The sequence below is a fragment of the Erigeron canadensis genome, chromosome 8 (assembly GCF_010389155.1).
Source record: "Erigeron canadensis isolate Cc75 chromosome 8, C_canadensis_v1, whole genome shotgun sequence".
NCBI lineage: Eukaryota > Viridiplantae > Streptophyta > Magnoliopsida > Asterales > Asteraceae > Erigeron > Erigeron canadensis.
This window is the reverse complement of record NC_057768.1, coordinates 40532248-40556214: the sequence shown is the minus strand read 5'-3', so window position 1 is coordinate 40556214 and position 23967 is coordinate 40532248. Positions and strand designations below refer to the sequence as shown.

Here is a 23967-nt window from a genome sequence, read left to right as displayed (position 1 = left end):
TTGGAATAAAAGATTTTTCTAAAACTTTAAGAACTCTTTAATTAAGACATTTCGCTTTGAAGATGATCCTCATAGTACAAACTTAAATTTGAAATCCTAAAGGTATCTATATATAGCAGAAGACGACCCTCTTGAAATCCTAAAGACATTTTAATGTTTTGCTTCTCAGGTGATGACCGCGATAAAGCATTATAATATCACGAGTATTAACAGACCACATTATTATATTGAGTCACTGATGATGATGGGTATCTCCAAAGCCAATGAATACGGAATTAATGGGTAATTAGTAACATAAACTTTTGCCCTTAAATTGCCATTAAGCTTTCAATTATTGTGTATAAGTTAACCAACTAAAGAGTTCATCTGTTAACCAACTAAAGAGTTCATCTGTTATTTAATCAGTCAATTTATCAATAGGAGATAATTTGTGCTATCGTGTATAACAACAATTAGCTTGCATATAAAAACAAATCATTTTCAGACAAATTTAGTAATCATTATCTTAAGTACCTCTTTTTGAGTTTTTGTATTTTATTGTCATGTAAGTCTAAATTTGTTAAAGCAAATTTCTTTGTAATTAACAAATTAATTATTGTTCTATGCAAGTCACCTCTCACATCTAATCAATCCAAACCTTAAGAACATTGAATATTGAAATTAACCACATTATCCACAACAAAATTAAAAGTTGTACTATCCAATTAAAATTTGATCATTTCATTATCTACTGTTATCTATCCAAAACTTATAATTAAAGTCTTTTGATTTATAACTACTCTATATTTTTCTCTATAACTAACTCATGATAATCAATCATCTATAAGTAAGGTATCAACAACCCAAAACTTAATTAAAATTAACCATAACAAAAAATAAATACTAAATTAATAGACAATGAAATGATGATGTAAATGCCCTTGTACTCATCCAACCAATGACCAATTAAAATCAAAACTACAAATTTCTTTCTGTACACAGCTGTCATAAAGTATCTCTGAATCAAACAATGCCCCTAGAAACCATAACCATACAACCCCCCAAAAAAACAAAACTTTTACAATTCTTTTTTTTTTTCTTTTTCTTAAATTTATTACTCAATAACACTAAAAAGTAATACTAATAGAAACAAAAAAAACTAAATATAATCAAATAAAATAAGTCCCATATCCATCAACGGTTGACATTCGTCCTTTGTACAAATCATAAGGCTCCCATAAATGATCCAACGGACAAGGCCTCTTCTCATCAAGTCTAACCCATGGTTTCCCTTTCCCACTCCAATGCAATAAACTGACCCGACCCGAATGCAAACTCCTACAACTTCCTTTCACATTATCTCCACCTAAGCCATGTTGGTTCCATTTATGATCAATCGGTTCAATCTCCCCACCAAATACCAACAAAAAAGGTGGCAATGACCCCAGCTCATAGATCCGTTTCTTCCTTTGGAGCTCCATCCATTTCTCTATCTTGACCCGGTAATTTCCTTTTCTCCATAACACCATATCCATTACCATTACACCCGTATTGAAATAACACGGTTTCTTTTGTGACACCTGGTACGACATAACCTTGTCCGACCAAAAAACATCTGTGAAATAATTTGTGAAATTTGTGTGACAATATTCCGGAGCTCCGATTACCCGGTTTTTCTTCAATGTTATGTTCCACAAGTTTTGTATATCATCAACAAGTATAACATCTGAATCCAGGTATATGACCCGATCCACATTGGGGTCAAGTATATCACCCAGATAGTTTCTAGCATAATTTAACGGGTTTTCCAATGCGACCCGAATTGAAGACGATATTAAATTAATAACAGTATCTTCACGGAAAATATATACTTTAAAATTTAAAGAAGTGAAAGTGGATCTCACTAATCGGGTCAAGTCACGTGGACTAGCCGGGTCGAACTCAGCGGCTATAAAGTGAAAAAACACATTCTCAGGACAAGAAGCGTGACGGAGGACTGAATGTACTGCTGCGATTGAGCCACGTAGATATTCTAAATCAATCGTCATTGCCACGTGGATGGTGTTACGTGTGCAGCCTACCCCGTTACGGTATTCCGGCGCTTCAGTATATCTGTATAGAAGAATATCACCAGAAGAAGATCCTGATCTTGAATTTATCTCATTATTATTATTTGGGAAATATCGAATACCCAATGATAATAATGGGAATGACAAAAGTAACAAAACTAGAATCGAAACGGTGTCGTTTAATGCCCTGAAACGAAACATTGTATATATATATATATATATAGATAGATAGATAGATAGATAGATAATGCTTTTGGTTGCTAATAAACCATTGTATGTATTTGAGCTAGCTGGGGAGTGATTTGGGGTTTAGTAAAAGTAGTATACAATACAAATATATATGAATGACAAAAACATATATGATAAGGATTTTAGGATTATATGAATGAATGTGCGAGTGTTTTAATTGTTGTGAATGGAGATGAGAGTGTAAAATCGCTTTACAGTCTCCCTGTCCTTATCAATCTCTTTCTCTTGTATAAATAATACTCCAGTACAAAAAAACAGCGTTGGATGAGATGGCAACAATATATTTTTGTATTTATTCTTATTTATTATTTATTGCAACAAATTTATTAACTTATTTATTATAATTATGATATCTATATTATCTTATAAATCATTTTGTCCTTTTTTAAAAACTCAAAAGATGATTTGAACTACCTAAATTACCATTTTTTTTTATTCATTAATTTAAACATCTCTACCTAACATACCTATAATACTCTTAAATCTCAACCACTCATTTTTTTCCTCTTTTATCAAAGCTCAACCACTCATTTTTTTTCTCTCTCCTTCATAAATCAGTTTATTCATCTAATTTATTCAAAATCTTTTATCTCAAAGCTCTTTCATTATATATGTCATTCGATATACTTTCGACGAATATTTAAATCCGGGTACAGAACCCGTACAGCTAAAGCATTTGGCTATCACACTCTATCACTTATCACCTCTTATGACTTATCACTTCCACTATCTTACCGCCGCATTGCGCGAATACTATTGCTCGTATTATTTTAAGGGATATAATATCATATTATTTCATATTTTAGAATTTAGATATTTTGTATCCATATGGATTATAAACTATTAAACTATTTTTGTGTAATGATATTTTAGACATATATATAATCTTAAATTTACAAGCTTTCCATTTTCTATTGGATACGATATATTTGTTCGATAGTTAAATAAAACTAACTTATTTCATATCAATATTATATATATTCAATTTCTTTTTAGTTATTGTTAGATTTTTTTAGTATTTTCATCACATGATAGCCTGAATTTGTACTAGATTGAGCTTATATTAAATTTAATATATTGAGAAAAGGACCTAATTTTTTTACTAATTGATTAAATAAAATTTTAATAAATTATAAAGTGTTTATATATGTATATATATATATATATATATGGTAAGGTTCAATTAAGAACCATTTAAATTAGAAGAACCATGAGAACTACTATATTATAACTTGTTGTTCATATGTGATAGGTATATGTGAACATATTCGTTCACGTAGATTCATTTGAGAACCATTCGTATATGAACATAGGTAATATTAGTTATATCTTGACATGTTCATATGTGCATGAATTTGTTCACATAGACGATTCAGATATGAACAACAAGTTATAATTAAAAGGTTCTCATGGTTCTTCCAATTCAAATGGTTCTCATTTGAACCTTTTTATAAATTCGATTATTAAATACATTACCATGAGCCATTACAAGTATTCAAACTGAAAACCCCAAGGTTTTGTCATCCCTAAGGATCGAACTCAAGACCTTGGGTAAAATCGGGAGTGCCTCTAACCAGTTAGACTAAACTTAATATAATACTTTTATAATTCATAAAAAAAGCGCAACTATAGGATTGTTTTCTATAATGTAACTAGCGAATTTATCCGGGTTTAACCCATGCGTTTTAATAAATTATAAAACTATAAAATATGCATGTAATTTTGTTATTAGTTATAAATCTATATGGAGATGATGAATTGAATGACATAATAATTATTAAAAAAATTTCTTTGTTTGTAATAAAAGATTAGTAACTTTAAATAAGTATTTAGTGAGTTATTTTTAATTAAAAATATTGTAAATTATTTATGACATTATAATTAAAATAAAGAGCTTTTAAGAAAAAATGTAGACTGCACATCACAATTTTTCTAAAAATACTTTTGAAAAATAATTATCTTTTATTTAGTATAAAGATTAATTATTAATTATATGTTTATATAACTCTACTTATGCTAAAAGTTTTGTTTAGATACAACCAACTTTAGTTTTTATTTTAAAGAAAAAACACCAAAATGAAACGACATTTGAAGTAATGGTAAAGAAGTTTTTTGTTTAGATGAAGTGTTTAATTATTAAAACCACATATAAACCTCTTAAAGTTGCAGCTAAAACTATCGTACCAAAGACCTCTAAAAAATAAAGTTTATAGCTAACAACTTTGCTTAAAAGCTACAACTTAAAGCTAAAATAAAAATCATAAATACAAGCTACAACTATTTTTGTCAAACATACCTTAGATATATAATTTTTATTCATATATTAACAAATAAACAATACATTAGCATTATACTACTAAATTAAAGAAAAACAAGATAACCAATACATTAGCATTATACTAATAAATCTATAAAAAAAAAACAAATAAAAAAAACAAATAATTAATCATGATTGACGTCTACATTGTAAGCTTTACCAATATCGAATTCAATTATATTTTTTAATAGTCGCACATCGTGCGGGTAAAAGACTTAATATATATATATATACTAGGTTTTTGACCCGCGCGATGCGCGAGCTGTATAAAAAACTATATAATACACTTTATATATGAAGAAACGAAAGCGAACATAGTATTTCATTAGAATTACGTGATGTGAACTATATAAATAGTTTAGTAACATATAAACATATGGTTGAACAGAAATAGATTCAGCCAAAAGCTTGACAAAATATGAACTTAAAGAGATAGAAGGACTTAAGCTATTAAGCTATATTTTAAATTATCATTAAGAATTTAGTAATATGTTTTTCTTCGAGTAATTCTAGTAATTTGCCTTTTGTTGCCACTAAATGATCTACATTTAAAACATGTATCATGTAGTCGTCTTGTTACAACAGAACTCAAAGACATACAATTTGATCCTTAATGTAGAGTGATAATTCCATGACATTTCTCTCCAAAAAAGTTAAAAGTCACATGGAAAATTACAATTGGCTGAATATATAATTCAAAGAGGATAATTTGACTATGTCTTATGTGTTGAATGTTCTTCTTAACATCCAAAAAGTAAAACAGTTATATTCATTTGAAGGTGTTGCTGTGATTTTTAGAAATGGATTATCAACACCATGGTAGTTTTAATTTTTGTTTAATCTAATTGACTAATCCAGAAGAGGTAGAATGTGTCGTTCCAAAAGAGAAAGAAAAAGAAAATTAGGATGTAGAAATTGGTTTAAGGGTGGGATAGGTCTCGGACTCCGGGTGATTTACAATTACTTGAATTTATATGACTCAATTTTTTTTTGGGTTTTGTTAAACGAAACCCTAAGGGTTTTTATTAAAGTGTATTAATTAGTTGGACATTTACCATAAAACCCATCTTATTTGTACTTACCGGCTATTGGCAAAGAAGAACGTATACACCAAGGTAGTTTTTATACTTAGAAGAGGATATTGTTTATTAAAACAAAAAGTTTAAATTTGGAACATATATTCAAGATGTAGTTAATATAATGTTAAGATTTATGAGTTTCGATATTATCTTTTAACTAATTAAATCTATTTTTTACACTTAATTTGTTTTATTTTTGTATATTCATATAGTTTTGAAAATTTCCATATAATCATCATAAGAAAAAAATGAAAAGAACTTTATGTAATGTTGAATAAAAAAAAATAATGAAATATCATTAGGTATAGACGTGATTTTTTAGTTAAAGAAAAGATATCAATTTATCTAATGAAAAGATTTTAGATTTCTACAATATATTTATTTATTTTTTAATTAATTAATATATATATAAGTTCATTTTTTTCTGAATATATAGTTTATTTTTGAAAAAAAATATGGAGTTGACACATAGGATAAAATCCTATGTGACATTTTTTCAATATAGTTTTAGATTGCAAGAGGGTTTTAAAAAGTTTGGTTAACTACTTTTTTATAAGAGTTATAGATATATATAAAGGTATATTTTTAAGCAAGCTAAAGTTCTACAGAGTATTTTTATATAAAAAGGTATGTTAAAAGGCTTTTTTTACCTTAGTATTTTTAGGAAAATATTTAATAATAATCAATGTACTTTTTAAATAAGTAGGACTAATTATTTTATTATTTGTAGTTTGTCGGTTAAATTGGTATAATATAGACGTACTTCTAAAGTTCTAATAATGGGTTGGGCTCGCACGATGCGGCGGCGATTTGGTAGTGATGATGATTGGTGGTGGTGACGGTGGCTGTTGTGGTGTTGTTCATGGTGGGTGCAACTCTGTAAGTAATTTGTGTAAATGTAATTGATGTAAAGTGATAGTAGATATAATTTAGAATATAAATGATTAATGATGTAAATTAATTTATAAAGGGTAAAATGGTAATTTTCCATCTAACACTTTTATGAGAGAGAAAGTAATAATTATTATAAGATAATATAGATAATGGGTTGGGGAAAATCAGATTGATATGCTGTAAATATAAGGCAATAAAATCAAATTATATAACCTTTTTACATAATTGTATGATTGGATCTACCTTAGCTGTATTTTTATAGAAATTTTGTATTAAGTGAAAGATCTTTTCTTTTTGTATCTATACTACCTAATAAAAAAAATTCCCTCCTATTAATTATTTTTCTTTGAAATACCTTATTTACCCTTAGACATTTTTATTCCCATAACACCCTCTCCACCCTAAAATCAGGCATGTTCTAACCACTGTCTCTCTTTTATAACCTGTAATTTTGTTAACGCTGATATGCAAATTACTGCAATCAACCGCTGTCACTTCCGCTCACCGCCGCAGTATATTGTCGCTGCATCGCGCGGGTATCCATCTTGTTTAAGATAAAACTAATATGTCAAAAGCGATTTCGATTGCTTTACTTACCTAAAATACACATTTTGATCTGATATGTTATAGATTTTACTAGATGTTTGACTATATCAAGTGATCTTTTATTCGGAACTCACTCACATGTACGTGGAGAAGTTCAAGGATTTCTATACATGACAACAGAAATCTTGCATTTAATTTAGGAGTTTAGAGAAAGTTATTATTATTATTTATTTAAACAACAAATCTTAGTTTTACGGCAAACTCAACCCAGCTATTTGTACAAAATTCTTAGGCCCCAATTAGTACACTATTTTTTACTTTTATATTATTTTCCACTTTATATTTTCTATTTTCTATATTTCAAAAAACTCAAATTATTTCAGCTTTTCTCCTATGCCCTCGCCTTGCCCTCAGTCACCCGCCCCCACTTCACCCAACCTCACACTTAACCAAGTATAGTAGAACATGTTTTTTAATAGAGAATTTGATAATATCATTTTCTAATTTTGAACACGTTTCAAATTTTCATTTGTCTTTTAAAGTTTAAAACTCCTTCCATTTTCTAAAAAGAAAAAAAAAAACTAAAAAACATTTTCAACGACTAAACGCATCCTTATACTCTTTACTAGCATCCAAACCGAGTTATGTTGCGCGTTCAAATTTTTATCTTATTAAAATATATTTATGCAATGTAGTTGCCCCAAATATGTCGTGAAAGATTCCATTAACTATTTTATTAATCATGTTGTTAAAATATGTAAGTATATATTGTGGAAGACCAGTTAGTTTATCTTGATGTTTTTCAATGTTCAATAATTAATTCTTACCATGACTATGCTTTTTTAAATGAAACTTCTTATTTATACATATCATAACATTCACAACTGTATATGTATATAAATAAAACAAAGATAAATAATGCATGCAATGTGTTTGATTAAATGTCCGAATTATAAAAAAAAATGACAATATAGATGAAAATTGTAAAAACAACAAACTATATGGATGATTTTGAAGAATTGTTAAAAGAAGTTGAGTGAAGTGACGTTAATGCTTATGAGGTCACTCAATATTGAAAAGACCTTTTTTCTAAAGATAATAATCACAATGTGAATTCAAAAATGTCCATAAAACATTGATACTTCTCGATAGTATACATGAAAGATACATCATTTTATTTGAAGTTGGCTAGGACTAACTTTTGAAGTAATTTGATATAGTTAATGAGATTCATGATGTGGAGAAAGTAATATTTTAGGAATTTGTTCGATCAAATAGTTCATTCTATAAATATACTAACATCTTTTTGCATTATATTTTTGTCTCATTGAGTTTTATTTAGTAAATTTTAACAAGACATAATACCTTCAAATGATGGATATCTAAGAGGAAGTGTTATAGATAATTACGCAATGTATGTCTAAATAATCTTTTATTCAAGATTTATTACTGGGAAATGATTTCAATATTGTATAAGTTTGAATAATCGACTTTTCCATTATCTATATCTATATTTGTCTTCTTTATTTATTCTTTTTTTTGCTATTAGTTTCACAACAATTGTTATCAATTTGTAATTTCCCTATCCATAATTCATATTTAACGAGAAGAGTACTCGCGCAATATGGCAGTAGAAAGACGACGACAGGTGATGGTGACATTACAGTGTGATTATTAATTCTGGGGAAGGGATGTTGGCTTGGAGACCAGAGATCGAATCTCAATTCTCCATGGTTTCAGACATTTACCTCTTCAGATGCGTGCAGGCTGTGTTATGTGCATTCGGGTTCCAACCGCTAGCACACGGTCCGCTTGGATGTCACTGCTAGGGTTCGAACCACTAACCAATTAATGCCGTTCTAAAAAAAATAATAAAATAAAAAATAAATATGTAAAGGTAGTTGACATAAAAGGATAACATAGTTAATGAAAAGGGCACTTGTGAAATATGAGATATGTGTAAAAAATGTGTGTGAAAAATGTTTGGTTTTTGTAAGGGTATTTCAGGGTTTAGGATACAGGTGTTAAAAAGTTAGAGGTAAAAAAGATAATTTAAAAGCTATATTGTTTAAAGGAAGAAAATGGTTTTTCTCTCTATTAGATAGTATATATGTTCGACACAATTTTTCTATTGTATTTTCCTCCAAAGACTATAATATGTTTATCATACAATATTATAATAGTAATAATTAAATAACAATTGTAAAGATGTTATGGGACTTACAACAACACTTTAAAGGGGTATTAAGTGCTTTGTAAACATGTTTTGTCCCATCTTATGCCACGGGTCAAGAATCTCACCTCTTAACTCGTTTTAAGTCGCCCAATTAAGAACATGTAGATAGTCCACCGCTGTCTCACAACGAGCGGTAATCTACCTTGAAGAGATACAATTCGCCTACGGACTCACGCAGAGCGAAAAGCACTGGCAAGTGTTCTAATCAAAGTGGGTGGCAATGACTTAACTTTAAATGGGTAATGCATTTGATGTGAATCAAATGTTTATGTATGAAGACTCATGCATAATCTTCATAACATAATATTTAATAAAATCATTTGTATAGTCTTAACAACACAAGAGAGCTCGGTAGCTCCATTTGAACGCACAAAGAAGCGCAAGGGCAAAGGTTTGCGATGAACGCAATTAAAAACCCGCCCTTTTAGAAGACTAACACACTCCGGCTTATAACTCTCTTAGAGTTTGTTCAAATGGGTGAGCTGGTGTATCTCAAGGTTGTAAGACTCCAATTTTATTAATGAAATCTCTATTTCGATAGTTCTTAGTTAAGTTTTTATATTTTTCCAAGAAAACAATTTTTGCATCACCTTTATACAACTTATAAACAATACAAAAATTAATAAACTTACTAATTACCGAACTACTTTAATCAAGCAACAAGTTAAGGTAGGCCACCTAAACATGGTTACTATGGTTCATGCATATGTTTAAATTTCGGCTCCCCCTTCAGAAGAAAAGGACCACATACATCAAGTTACCTTGATTGCGTAATCCTTTAAACAATTTAATTTACAAAGTAATATCACATAAACTTGCTGACTGGAAAATTTCAGCAGCTTGACGACCAGTTTAAGCCTGTTTCTGGTCCGAATCAGCTTTCTATTAAAACTACAAAGTTTTAGCCCTATGTGTTGAGCATCTACTGTCCAAAGTACAACTTCTAACTCATTACCGATTAAAAGATACGAATTTTTTAGTGAACTATCGCAAATCAGAAAAATCACACGAAAAATTCACATAGTCACACAATTATTGTTAGGTCCAGATTTACTGGACTCGCTCCAGACGAAGATCCTGGAGCCCTCTGAAGATTTGTCCAGAAATTATGTGAAGACCAGTGAACAACTTACTCGTACAGGAATCTGGATTCCACCAGATTTGTTCACTGGACTTCTCTCCAGTCAAAGATCATTCTACTGAAGAACATTCTCACTGAAGTCAAAGATTGAAGTCTGACAAATAGCGGAGCTCACTGGCAGACTTACCAGATCCCCTGACTGGAGTCCTTGACAGTGTTCTAGACCTTACAAGTCTGAACACTGATTACGATGAATTGACTTTATGCCTTTACATGCCTTTACCCGGACAATCCATTTGTCCTTTGTTAAAAGCCTTACACGCATGTAAAGGTGATTGGTTAATTAGAAGACAAGTCACTATCAAGTGACTTTATTCTTGTACTTTAACCAATGCATTTAATGAATTAAAGTAATTTCCTTAAATGCATGTTACCATATTTGTACGGCAAAAAGAATATTATATTTATTTTTTTGCCTATAAATACCAAGTCACTTCCCTCGTCCAAATTACACACTTTTGCAATTTGGTGCCTTTGCTCAAATACTCTCGATCTAAACAGTTATACTTCACAACTTTAAGTATTTCGATCAAAAGAGTTTATTTAGCAAATATTAGATCACTTGTAATTCATAAGGTTGTTTAGATACTTACTTTGTAATATCTTAGTTCTGCAACAACCTTGTATTTTATTTAACATCAATAAATAAAATACACTTGAAAATTACATTGTGTCTCACCATTTACTTTACTTGCTTATCTTTATATTGCTTAAGTTACGTATTACTTTATATATATTCTTGCGTTTATATTTATTGTAATACTAGTTAATCTAGTGCTTACTTGACTTGTCGCATTTATATTAATTGTAATACTAGTCTAATCTAGTGCTTACTTGACTTGTTGTATTCTACACTTGTGGGTTAAACCATCAGGTGAGGGACTTCACAATTATCTAATAATTAACCCTAATTATTAGATCATCATGCTTTGCAATATATATATATCTCTATATATTCAGTAAAATCACAATTAATTTTGCATGAATTCCTTGTGATTTTACTATTATTTAACAACTTTAAATAATTAAGAAACACGTAACATACAATTTATAACACATAAATCATGTAAATTCAAAATTCAAAACTTGCCATGAGGGTTTCAATCCATCATTAAATTAGGTCAAATTAATTAAACAAAACCCTAGATTTTATTTAATTAAATCGATTTAATTAATTAAAAAAAATAAGAAAACGCTTTTAATTATTTAACAATTAATTAAATATAAACCAACCCTTAACCCCCCTTAAGTTTTAATCTTTGTAACTAATAGATCACATATGTGGCTCTGATACCACTGTTAGAATATAAGCACATAAACAAATAATAATTCACGAGTACGCAGCGGAAAGAAACGTATATGCAATCATATTAATTAACAAAGAATAGAATCGAAACGTGTACCTTTTCGCAAAGCTTCCAATAATATTAGTTAATATTATTATTATGATGAATTAGGGTTTAAAGTAAAACCCCTCTACAATCGCACACTAGACACCCCTATACCATATGCTAGTACCCGAATCACGATCCAAACAACCCTTTATTCGAAAAATCCCATGATTTCAAAAACCATAGAAGTTGACTAAAACCAAAGTATAATTAATATACTAAGCATTTAATATTGTAGTGTTCATATGGATTTCAAGAAGTTTAAAACCGACTAACTCTTTAGAAGAGTTTTCGGCCGAACCATAAAGGGAGAAAAGAGGAGAATTTGTTTACTTGTGTAATTGTGTGTAAAACTTTTAGAATTAGCCTTCTATTTATAGGCTAATTAGTTAGGGCTGACAAGTAATCTTCAAGGCTTTCAAGCCTTGAAATCTTCGGCCCTTAAGTGGAAATTAGAAAGTTTCCATAATTCTTAACTTTCACTTAAATCATCCTCTTTTAATTAATTAAACATTATTAACCCTTTAATATAGTTTGATTATTTATTTCGTGATTACATTAATTAATATATTATTTTAATATACTAATTAATAGTATAGAGTTTCCGTGTCATTTTGTATGACCCCGTAGGCTTAAATTATTTCCGGACATACGTTTATATTTAACATAATTACACTCCAACAGCTCCCACTTGAGCATGTTATTTATAAAAGCAATAACATTGGTTAGCGTCTAGCAACACGCCAATGCTCCCGGAAATATTTAAGAATAATTTCTTAAAATGCCAATTTGAAATGATTTAGTCTTTAATATCCCTTTGTTCAGATACCCTTTATTATTATGAATATGGATCAATGTCATTTCATAAATTAACGATTATATTTCTCATTTCTACAACTAATAAAGATTACCAAATTAGTCAAGACTTCCTCTTGAGTTCACTTGGGTATGGCCATACAAACATCTTAATTAATTAATGAGGGACCCAAATGGTATCATACTTTGCAAATTGAAGGAACAAATCCTATATTGATCACAAGTGTCTGGTCATGTCGTTTCTTAACATTTCTAAAAATAGCCCTTTATTACTACCTTGTTCAGGACAGTTAGGAACTATATCTAAAAATGCAATCCACACATGCATAACTCACTTGTATCTTAAATCAAAGGATAAATAAAGTAACCATTTCACGAATTTAACTTAATGACGCTGATCCATAAAATGATAATTCGTTATGTGGGGTAAGTCCAATATATATTCCTTTTGAATATCATGTGAGTTTGGTACGAAATCCACCATTTTCAAAATAATCCTTTAAATATTTTCACCAATATCTAACAATTGTCTTACTTTAATTATATTCCCATATAATTAATGGACAATGGACATTTAGAATATTTTAAACATTCATGGATCTAAACATGCAAATATAGGATACAATTGTTATAGAGAAAATTTTATTAAATCACCCTGAGGTTTGTTGTTTAATCAGTTTCTTCCCCTGTTGTTTTTTATTATTATTACTTCACCATGTGGTGACTTTTTGTATCATTAAAAACCCCTCCATCTAACGTCTGTTTATTGTCATCCGTTAACCTCCTCATGTACAGCGCACATGATGGTATTTTAGTCCTTTTCACCTCTAAAATACTTTCTCCTCCTTTCTCATTCACTTTTTCAGATCAAAACTCTTTTTTTTTTTTTCTAAATCTAAACACACAATAACAATAACAAATAACAATATCTAAAAAAATTCATAAACAAAACCCAAATTAACAACCCAAACATCAACAAGATCTTCTCACAACCTCAAATCTAATCACAAGAATTATTTGCCTTCACTTACAAAATATATATAAATCCACCGATATTTCAAATTCCACCAAAAACAAACACCTCCAACACCTCACTACTCCGCCTGCTATGTTCTTCGTCTTCATCTTCTGAACCAACAACTTTCAGTCACTGAAAAAATGGCATCAATTAATTTTAACCCATTTGGTGAAAACTGGTTCAAGAAACCCCCAAACCCAAACCCATTACAACCCATAAATTTCCAATTAGTGGGTGTCAGAAAAAACATAAAAAAAAAATAATCAAATGATAATAATAATAATAATAATATTGTCATCTCTTTTTCAATTAGTGGATTTAAAATGTAAGTGACGGCTAGGTTGACTAAATGGAAACTAATTTCACAAAATGGAAATTAAATGGGAGGCTTGCTGTGTATGGGATAGAGGAAGCGGTGGTCAGGGATTTTGGGGGATTTTTTAGGGTTAGGTTTTGTGAGATCAAGAATAAATGTATGTATATATAGAGGGAGTGAGATAGCTTGAAACTTTGAATCTTTGATGGAGATGGCTTCTTAAAACCGACCATCAGATCCGAAAAACAACTGTTGATGAAATGAAGATGGGTTTACTTGTTTTTTGAAATGAAGATGGGTGTTTTCTGAAAAGGATTCTTTTTGTTAATTTAGTTTTGGCTTTTATTGTAATATATGGATATTTGGTTTCGATAATGAAAAGAAGTGGAGTTGGATGTTGAAAAAAGATGAGTTTTGATATGAAAAAGAGAATGGGGAAGGAGAAGAGGGTGTTTTAGAGGTGAAAAGGACTAAAATACCCTCATGTGCGCTGCACATGAGGGGATTAACGGATGGCATTAAACGGACGTTAAAAGGAGAGGTTTTCAATGATACAAAAAGTCACTACAGGGTGAATTACTAATAAAAAAAACGACAGGGACGAAAATTGATAAAACAGCAAACCTCAAGGTGATCTAATGAAATTTTCTCATTATTATAAAATGAAATTACTTATACCGCGTATAAAAATTTATTTATTAAAATAACAATTGTTTAACATCTCATTATCCAAATACCAACAACAGATTTACATGATATAACTAGCTATAACCTATGCCCACGACATATTTATTGAGCTTTCCTTTTGACAATTTCATTTGTAAAAGGACTGTCTGAACTTTGAGTAATTTTGATTTCACGCAATTCGTTTTGCTTACGAACGTAGTGATATCTTCTTAGGTAATGTCTGACACCTTTTTGAACCCCAGGTTCATTGGCAATGATAATTGCTCCTAAATTATCACAGTACAGTTCCATAGGTGTGTTATTTGATGATTATCATGTTAAAATCCAAAAATAAACTTTCTAATCCAGACAACCTTCATGTCGTCTTCTTTGAGACGACAATATACTCAGACTCTGTCACATACATAGCAACTGTGGTTTGCTTTTAGCTTGAAGCATTCCACCGTGTCTTCATTTAAAATGAAGACGTATCCCGATTGATATTATTGAAACATCTTCATCAGTCATGAAATCCAACATCACAAATTCTATTACCATTTGAATTTTGATCGGGATTTCAACCATACACCAAGAATAATTCTTTAGTAGCCCACATGTACTTAAGAATATTCTTCACAACAGTTCACTGATCCACTCTGGGATTTTGCTGATATTGGCTAACAAATATTTGAGCGAACACAACTCCAGGTCTAGTGCATCTTACCGCATACATGATAGATCCCACAGCCGAAGCATAAGGAATTCTTTTCATATGCTCCACCTCTTCAGGCATAGAAGCACCATTCTTGCTAGATAAATTAAGTCTTTCTTGTATCAGCAAATTCTCGTGCTTAAAATTTTCCATCTTGAATTTTTGTGCGTAGAAGCACCATTCTTGCTAAGGAATCTTGAATTCCTTCATATGATGGAATTTAAAGGATTCCAATTCCAATTCCTTACGAACCAAACAAGTCATGGAATGAAATCTGATTTTCATTCTGTGAACCAAACAGGATATGGAATGAAATTCAGATTCCAATTCTATCGAATTCCAATGAATTATGCGAATCAAACACCCCCTTAGTTACTCTTTATAAAACTTATTACCCATTAATAAAAGGATAATTAATATAAAAATACCTTCACCGCGAATCCTTTATACGGTAGACATATATATTGGTGAAGAGTTCAGGTTCAGATGGCATTGGGCTTTCCTATATTCCGAAGAAATTTTTTTTGTCAGAATGATGATCCATTATCGATTAAATGTAGATCAAAGAAGAAGGAAGTAACAATAAATAACTGTGGTGGTTGGCATGGTACTTCTTTGCATTAATATCCCTCAATAACCACTCACTTGTAACACAAAAGATGACGTAATAATAAAGTACGAGTAATTAATATAGTACTCTAGCTTTTAATTAATTATTATTGTATTGTTCTCGTCGTCCCATTTTAAAGGTCATATTTTGACTGGTCAAGTGTTTTTCTTTCGATTTTGATCGTAAATATCTTTGTTTGTGTTATACGTTAGTTGATGAAAGTTATATTAATAGAAAGTACATTTAAAACCCAATCAATTCATATATATATATTATAGCAAGTGTTATAACACAAACAAATTTGTTTACGGTCAAAGTTGAAAGAAAAAGACTCAAAAAGTCAAAATAAGACAATTAATATGGGACGGAGAGAGTATATGTTTATTATAGTTTTTATTTAAATATAAAGAAATATGTTATGACTGCATAGAGCCTTTTTCTCCATACAACTCATTGGTGAAAATATTAACTTACTATTGATGATTAATATAACAATTTTTACTTATAGTTGATTTTTGTTTCGGATTTACTTATATTTTTTATACTTTTAATAAGAGACCTCTTTATTTCAAGTTTGGACTTCCGGAAAGGAAACCACACTTGAACAACCTCATTTCAAACTTAAATTTCAAAAAGTGAAACAAGTTACAAATCTCATATCCATTATTCTACCGTTAAAAATAAATTATGTTCCTCATTCATAAAAATTAACACAGTTTTTGATATTAATACAAGTTAAATCTAAGATTATATTTCCACAACTGTCAGAAATCTTGATTTTTGGAAACCTTTCTTTTTAAAAAACTATTGATCACTTGGATCATAAAGCTAAAATAAAATAGGTCAAGATTATCAAAGTTCGGCATCTATCAGCTTTTGACTGATCAGATCATTAAAAAAAAATCCAAATATATTTGCGGGCAACCCATGGAAGGATCATGAACCACAGCCAAAAACAGAGTTAGCAGGCTTCACACAAACATTGCATTTTACAAGTCGAAGTATATGAAGCTCCAATAGCACAAAGGAAGCAGCATCTTAATACTTGCCAAAAAAGAATCATGTCACCGATGCTGCCAAAACTATTTTTGCCATGAACATGACCACAAAATACATGTAAAGCAAAGCAGGACAGCAATTAAATTTGTTATTTTGTTTCTCTGTTCTCATTATTCTTGTTTGTCATCTGAGCACAGCAGAAGTGAACATGAAATGTTGTTGATTCATATTGCAATCAAGGAAGTGTAGCTCTGAATTCTTTCCTGTCTGCTCCAAATGACTGCAAGTCACGATTAAAAAGTTATACTAAAAAGCTGCAGTTACAAAAAGATCTACTTTATAGTAACTAGCCTATAGTTAGACCCACACCCAACAAAACAAGGTCTAAATATTGTTCCGTCATAGGTTATTTATTGACCAAAAGGAAAAGTAATCAGAGTATATAAAACACAGGCCGAATATGATAAATAGGCAACAAAGTCTCGGTGTTTCAGTTTTTTACAACACACTTTATTAGTCAAGTCAACATGGTCAAAGCTACTGGCATGTCAACTTTGTCAAAGCATTACACCGAGCAACCAGGTCAAAGTATTCAAAATTTCAGAAGCTCAAGGATTTTTTTAACTGATATTTGAAAGTTTATCTTTGTATGAAAACAAAAATGGTTACCCAAAACCTAGGTTTAACAAGACGCCGCCTGAGCGCTAGAGGAATCACCAAGGCACTACTCGGGTGCTGGTTACTTGAGGCGGTGCTAAGCACTTCTAGGCGCTACTGAGCAGTGACTAGGTGCAGCCCAGGCACTAATCTATCCCCTTTAACATACTTCTACAGTATTTTTTATTTATTTTTGCCTTTCTTTAAATTATATTTTATTGTTTACTTGATTAAATTAGAGATACATGACTTTTAAGGATTATAATATAATATGAATAAAAATTATATGTTATATATAAAATTCAAATACAACATACTAGTAAAAGATCAAGTTGTACTTAATATTACCTATACTCACCTTAGAGATTGATGCTCTAGTCACTACACTTTCGTAAGTGAAAACGTGAAGTGTCTTGTGTTCTTTTGTTATGTAGAAGTGACTTTTAAGCATGTTTAAAGTATTTGTTTTGTAGAAAATGAATGTAGGGTTGATACAAGTATTTAGCAAAAAAGAAAAAGGGAGTCTTCTTTTTAAACAAAGACCAAAACAGAAACTAGACCAACATTTAGTTACTCTTTAATGAAACTTTCCCACTAATACAAGGATAAATATAGAAAATACCTCCACCCCGAATCCTTTACGGTAAACGTTGGTGAAGAGTTCAGGTTCAGATGGCATTGGACTTTCCTGTAGTTCCAGAGAAAAAAAATTGTAAGAATGATGGTCCATTATTGATCGTATTTTTAATCAAGGTCGATCACCAATTGTACATTAAATCAAGAATTGAAAGGAATATAGCAGAAAATGCTTGAATATCTATTAATTGTGCCTGCTATACAAGTCAATATCTGCAAAGGTTGGTAAACTTTACTGGGTAGAAAAAGATAAGTTTGCAGAGCTTGTTACCTTGGCCTTGGCAATTGCTTCATCAACTTCTTTTCTAGCCAGTTTCTCTATATCCTGTAGATAGACATAAAAGATATTACATGGTTTCCATTTAGTATATACATGGTGTGATGACAAACAAAGATCTGGTTCATGAATCTAAGTATCACCTTGAGTTCTTTCTCAGTAGCTAGATCATGAGCCAGTACTAACTTCCTAATCCTTTCAATAGGATCACGCTCCTGAAAGTAGCAAAATACATGTGACAGGCGGTAAATATATAATGATTTGAAAGATATGTTGGATATGAACTAACCTGTCTGACGCCGCTAATCTCATCACGTGTACGGTAGGTGCTACCAGGATCAGACATAGAGTGACCATGGTACCTGTAGGTGTCCATTTCCAGAATCTGAACATTTAAGTTAACCAATTAGTTCCAACTTATGGATCCTAATCTGACATGTATACCAAACAAACTTTGACTGCTCACAATGGGTCCATTCTTTAAAGCATGCTCCTTTGCAAATTTGCAAGCTTGCTTGACTGCAAAAGCATCCATACCATCAACCTGCACAAGGATATGAGTTATAAACATCAGTAGCAAGGACATAAACAACCAAATATCACGAAGACTTGGTGCACCGATAAAACAAAACAAATAACACAAAGATGGATACCACATGTAAATAACACATTAATAATCACTTGAAAAGTTAAAGATGAGGTAAGAAAGCAAAGGTAATGGCATCAATATGATCACAGATTATGAAGCTTTGGTGCATTAAGTACTTGTAGATTCAAAAGGGATAAATAACTAAAGAAGGAAATGGGGGATCACCTAAAAAGGGTAGCATGTAAGAAATTTCTGACAATAGCCACTAAAAGGACCTGGTTACATGATGTGTGACCAGTCTTTGATATATTGGTTCTCGGCAGTCCACCACCACGATATTTCACATATTGTTCAAATATATCGGTATTGGTCACTATCAGCCCTTGGTGGTCACTATCTGCATTTGGCGGTCAGGTCAATATTGGTCACAAAGAAATTTGACCTTTTTTTATGTACTTTTTGATCAGTTTGATATAGCTAATAGCTTGTTTGTCATTGAAGTTCACAAGTTGTGCTCAATTTTGCTCAGATCTATACTTGTTTGGCATCGTGCTCACTAGTTGGTTACTTAAGACTAGTTTGCTACTTTGTGATATTTGTTTTACACATGAGTTTGCTACCAATGTTCATCAATCATCATAAAAGGTATTCAGGTAGAAATATCAGGTAAAAATATATTGCTAATAATTATTATTTTTATGACAATTCCTTTATGATTTATGGTCCCCGCCAAGAACCGATATATCGCCGCCAAAACCTATTATCGCTTGATGGTGGTCAACCACCGAGATACCGCCGAAAGATATTTACAACCTTGTGTCGGACAATATAAAGTTTCGTATTACACACCAAAAAAAAAGAAACAAGAACATAGGATTCGTTGTAAAGAGAACCAAGTTTTCCCATTTGAATATAAATATAGTCCCTTTGTATAAATTAACAACTCAGTAAAAGAAAGTGACTACTAAGAAGAACAAAGTGTACTTTGGTAACAACAAAACAATCCTAAGGTCATATTTGAAAAATATACCTTTTTGGGCTACTAATACTTGTCTGTTCAGTTATTTAGGAGACAGATACAAGTGATATTTAGCAACAAAGATAGCACAAGCAGCAATAACAGATATTTAATTCCCATCACAACAGAAAGACCAACTCACCTTCAGTCCAGGAACATAATCACCTCTCTTGTAATAAGCAGGACTCTTAGCAGCTCTCCATTCAGCAGTACCCATACCATCTGCATGTCAATACAATAAAACTCAATTGCATACAATATGTGTTCATGTGCGGCCAATATTTCAAAATCGATCAAAATACAAAGACTATTTAACTTTCTAACAACAAACTTTCTTATAGTTTATAAGCATATCTCCTTGTATTTTTGAAATGATTTTCATTCTTAAATTGAGCAGTTTCACATCCAAATCCCAAATAAATAAAACTTCTCTAATCCAGGCCAACGAACTGATCATCTTCGTGGAAGTACAATACCACATATACTAGCTACACTACAAGGACCACCAAACTAAATTTCTATATAATGTTTGTAAGTGCTAAAATTAGTTCTAAATTCAAACCTTCAATACTAAAACCAGCATACACGGTACACTCAATTCACCAAGCATATCCTATAACCAAACATTAAACACAATCAATAATTATTTTCTTTTTAGCAGATAAAAGGTGAGCCCTTCCATCGACTATTTTCACAAACCAGAATATGGAAATATAAGCTTTGCAAACATCATTTGCATGTCATAGAAAGCTAGAGTCCTGAACTACACGTACACATTTCACTACTCTATCTTATTTTAGAAATAAATCCCCAGGTAATCAAAATCGTTTATACTCCAAACCAGCTAACTAATCCACAAAACATCTCAAGTCTCAGGGAACCCATATTTCCACCAGAATTACAAATAATATAATCAAACACACACAAAAAAATGATTTTGCAATAACACACACCCAAAATAATCACACACTTTGCTACTCCAAAATCTACTAGCTAATCCTACAATACATCTCAATTCTCACAACACCGCAATCAATAAACAGAAACAAATAAATAAAAAATCCTTACAGTGGTTATGAACCGCACACACTTTCCCTAGTTTCTAGTATTCATTAAATCGCAAATACTTAAAACTAATATACTTCCAACCATCAAAATTGATCCAATAAAATATCACACGTGAAGTACATAACCACATAACAAGGACCCTTTTTAAGCCTCTATATGATGTTTACGAGTGCTTAAAGTACTTCCAATTCCAAACAACCATACACTAATCAAACAGTAAAAACAGAAATCAATATCCAATCATTCTTTTTTTCAATAAACTTTTTTAATAAAAGGCAAGCATTAGAATCTCAATGCTCCAAACCAACCAAACTAGCTACATCACAAGGACCACTTTAATTGATGCTTATAAGTACTATAAATTTATTCCAATTCGAAGACTCAATTAACCAAACAACCATACATTGATCAATCAGAAACACACAATTGATCATCCATTTTCACAAACAATAATAGCAGCCACATAATCCAATAATACAGCTCATTTCTCACAAAAGCCACATTTCGACCATTATTACAACTAGTAATTAAAAACACACACACACACACACACATATTAAGTGATTATGCAATCCCAAACACCCCATAAATCCCCAAATAGTATAAGAGACACGATCATCAGGCAATTGAGCATGCTTTATTAAATGCTTTCCTGCCTATTGCTTATCTTTCTCGCACATAAACAGCAACAAACACTCTCTCCAAAAACTACTTACTTAAGCATTTCATACAACAAAAAGCACTTTAAAACAAACACCTTATTCCTAAATAGATAAACACTTTAAAATAAACAATCTCAAACACCCAATATACAAAACAACAACAAAAAACTAAAAAAAAGAGGTTTGTCCAAAGTCCTTACAGTGATTATTTTCACAAACGAGAATAGCAGGCAAGTCCCAAAGCGCAGCCATATTCAAAGCCTCAAACAACTGGCCTTGATTAGCAGCACCATCACCATACATAGCAAAAGTAACATGATCTTCTTTCCGATATTTCTGCGCGAAAGCCAAACCGCAACCTAACGGCACTTGAGCCCCAACAATCCCATGCCCACCAAAAAAGCAAGCATCTTTTTTATAAAAATGCATAGACCCACCTTTCCCTTTACTACATCCATCAATTCTCCCCATCAATTCCGCAAAACATTCAAGCAAAGTCCCCCCACGCCCCAGATATATACAATGATCTCTATAAGCAGTTATTATACAATCTTTTTTTGTTATAGCTGCTTCCATACCTATAGATACAGCTTCTTGTCCGTCGTATAAGTGACAGAAACCGCGGATAAGTTTTGATTTGTATAACGAATCGGCTGCGATTTCCATGCGGCGCATTAACGCCATGTCTGTGAAGAATTTCATTAGCTCAGACGGCGTCGTTTCGACGGATCGTGATGGCGGTTCGCAGTTGTGGCCGGTGAAGGGGACGGATGTTTCGACGGTGATTGTGGTGGTGTCGTCCGTGGAATAGTGACGGCGGAGGGTGGTGGATTTCATGGCGGTGGTGGTTAGGGGTTTCAGGAGATCGGAGCTCCGTCGAACGAGTGACGTCATCGTCGGAGATTGGTGGATCGAGAAGAAGAATATTGGTTTGGCTTTTTTAGGGTTGGTGGAATGAGAGGAACAAAATGATGAAATGGAAAGGCGCAAAATGAATTTTTATATGATGATGATGATGATGAAGTGGATGGAGTATCACCCCTATGAATATGTACACAAAATGAGAATGAGAATATTATGAGTTTAGTCCTTTGTGTTATACACTACTAATGATTTAGGTCTATTGATTGAAAATGATAAATCTTCTTAAAAATAAACCTAATAAATTTTTTTAATAACTTTAAAGTATGATATTTGTTATCCATTTATTATCCCCCTTAATTTTATCTACTGATTAATAAACATGCCATGATCAAATTTTTAGGAAGATAATTAGGTTATTATTTTAACAAGAAAAATATAGTTTTTGGTTTAGGTTTTTTTAAAAAAAATTCTTTTTCGGTTTACTTATTAAGTGATTTTTTTTTTTTGAGATGGTGTTTGTTGGACAATCTTTAATATAAATTGATAACAATTAAAAGGAGTATTAATTTCCCTTTCATTATAATACAATATGGTTTATATGAAAGACATATATCAAAAAGATAACAAAAAATTTAGAGATATTAATTTTGATATAGTTGGCATCAACTTTACTTGTTGTAGGTTTCATGTTCGAGACATGGGAAAGATATTTAAAGAAATTTCACAAATAAAGTCCTTTAGTGAAACAAGTTTGAGTTCTACAAGGGGCAGGGTTTTAACTCAATTACATGTCGTGCTTTCGGCCGTTTTAATTGGGGGGTTTCTCCTCCTATTATGTATTAAGGGTGAAGGAACTATCTAGTGCAGACCCGGTTAAGACAACGTAAGTTAGATCCCCTGTTGCGAACAAATGATCCACACCTTTTAAAAAAATTTTAATATGGTTAGATAAATAGAATATTAATATTAATTAATATATGTATTGTTGAAATATTTTATATATAGTTGAAAGACTAAAATGGTACTTGACTGAAAGTTGAAGTCAAAGATGATGTCATGATGTTGATTTAAGGGTGGATAGAAGTTAAGAAAACTCAATAAAAGGTTTAGATTACTTCATTTTTGGATTAAAGTTTCTGTTTTAATATTTATATAAGA

At 31.2% G+C, this 23967-nt stretch overlaps 2 protein-coding genes across 2 annotated transcripts; both read right to left on the bottom strand.

Annotated features, from left to right (window-relative positions):
• Positions 1-903: 903 nt before the first annotated feature.
• On the bottom strand, positions 904-2433 carry LOC122578261 (probable galacturonosyltransferase-like 9). The gene has a single exon (XM_043750177.1). The coding sequence runs from the start codon at positions 2247-2249 to the stop codon at positions 1149-1151; it is 1101 nt and encodes a 366-aa protein (XP_043606112.1). The 5' UTR covers positions 2250-2433; the 3' UTR covers positions 904-1148.
• Positions 2434-16931: 14498 nt separating this feature from the next.
• Positions 16932-22965, bottom strand: LOC122578224 (pyruvate dehydrogenase E1 component subunit alpha, mitochondrial-like). Its single transcript, XM_043750134.1, has 8 exons — positions 22146-22965; positions 20358-20437; positions 19075-19152; positions 18898-18993; positions 18752-18823; positions 18603-18656; positions 18318-18383; positions 16932-17318 (listed from the first exon to the last, which is right to left on the bottom strand). The coding sequence occupies exons 1-8, from the start codon at positions 22837-22839 to the stop codon at positions 17274-17276; spliced, it is 1185 nt and encodes a 394-aa protein (XP_043606069.1). The 5' UTR covers positions 22840-22965; the 3' UTR covers positions 16932-17273.
• Between the last annotated feature and the right edge of the window lie 1002 nt (positions 22966-23967).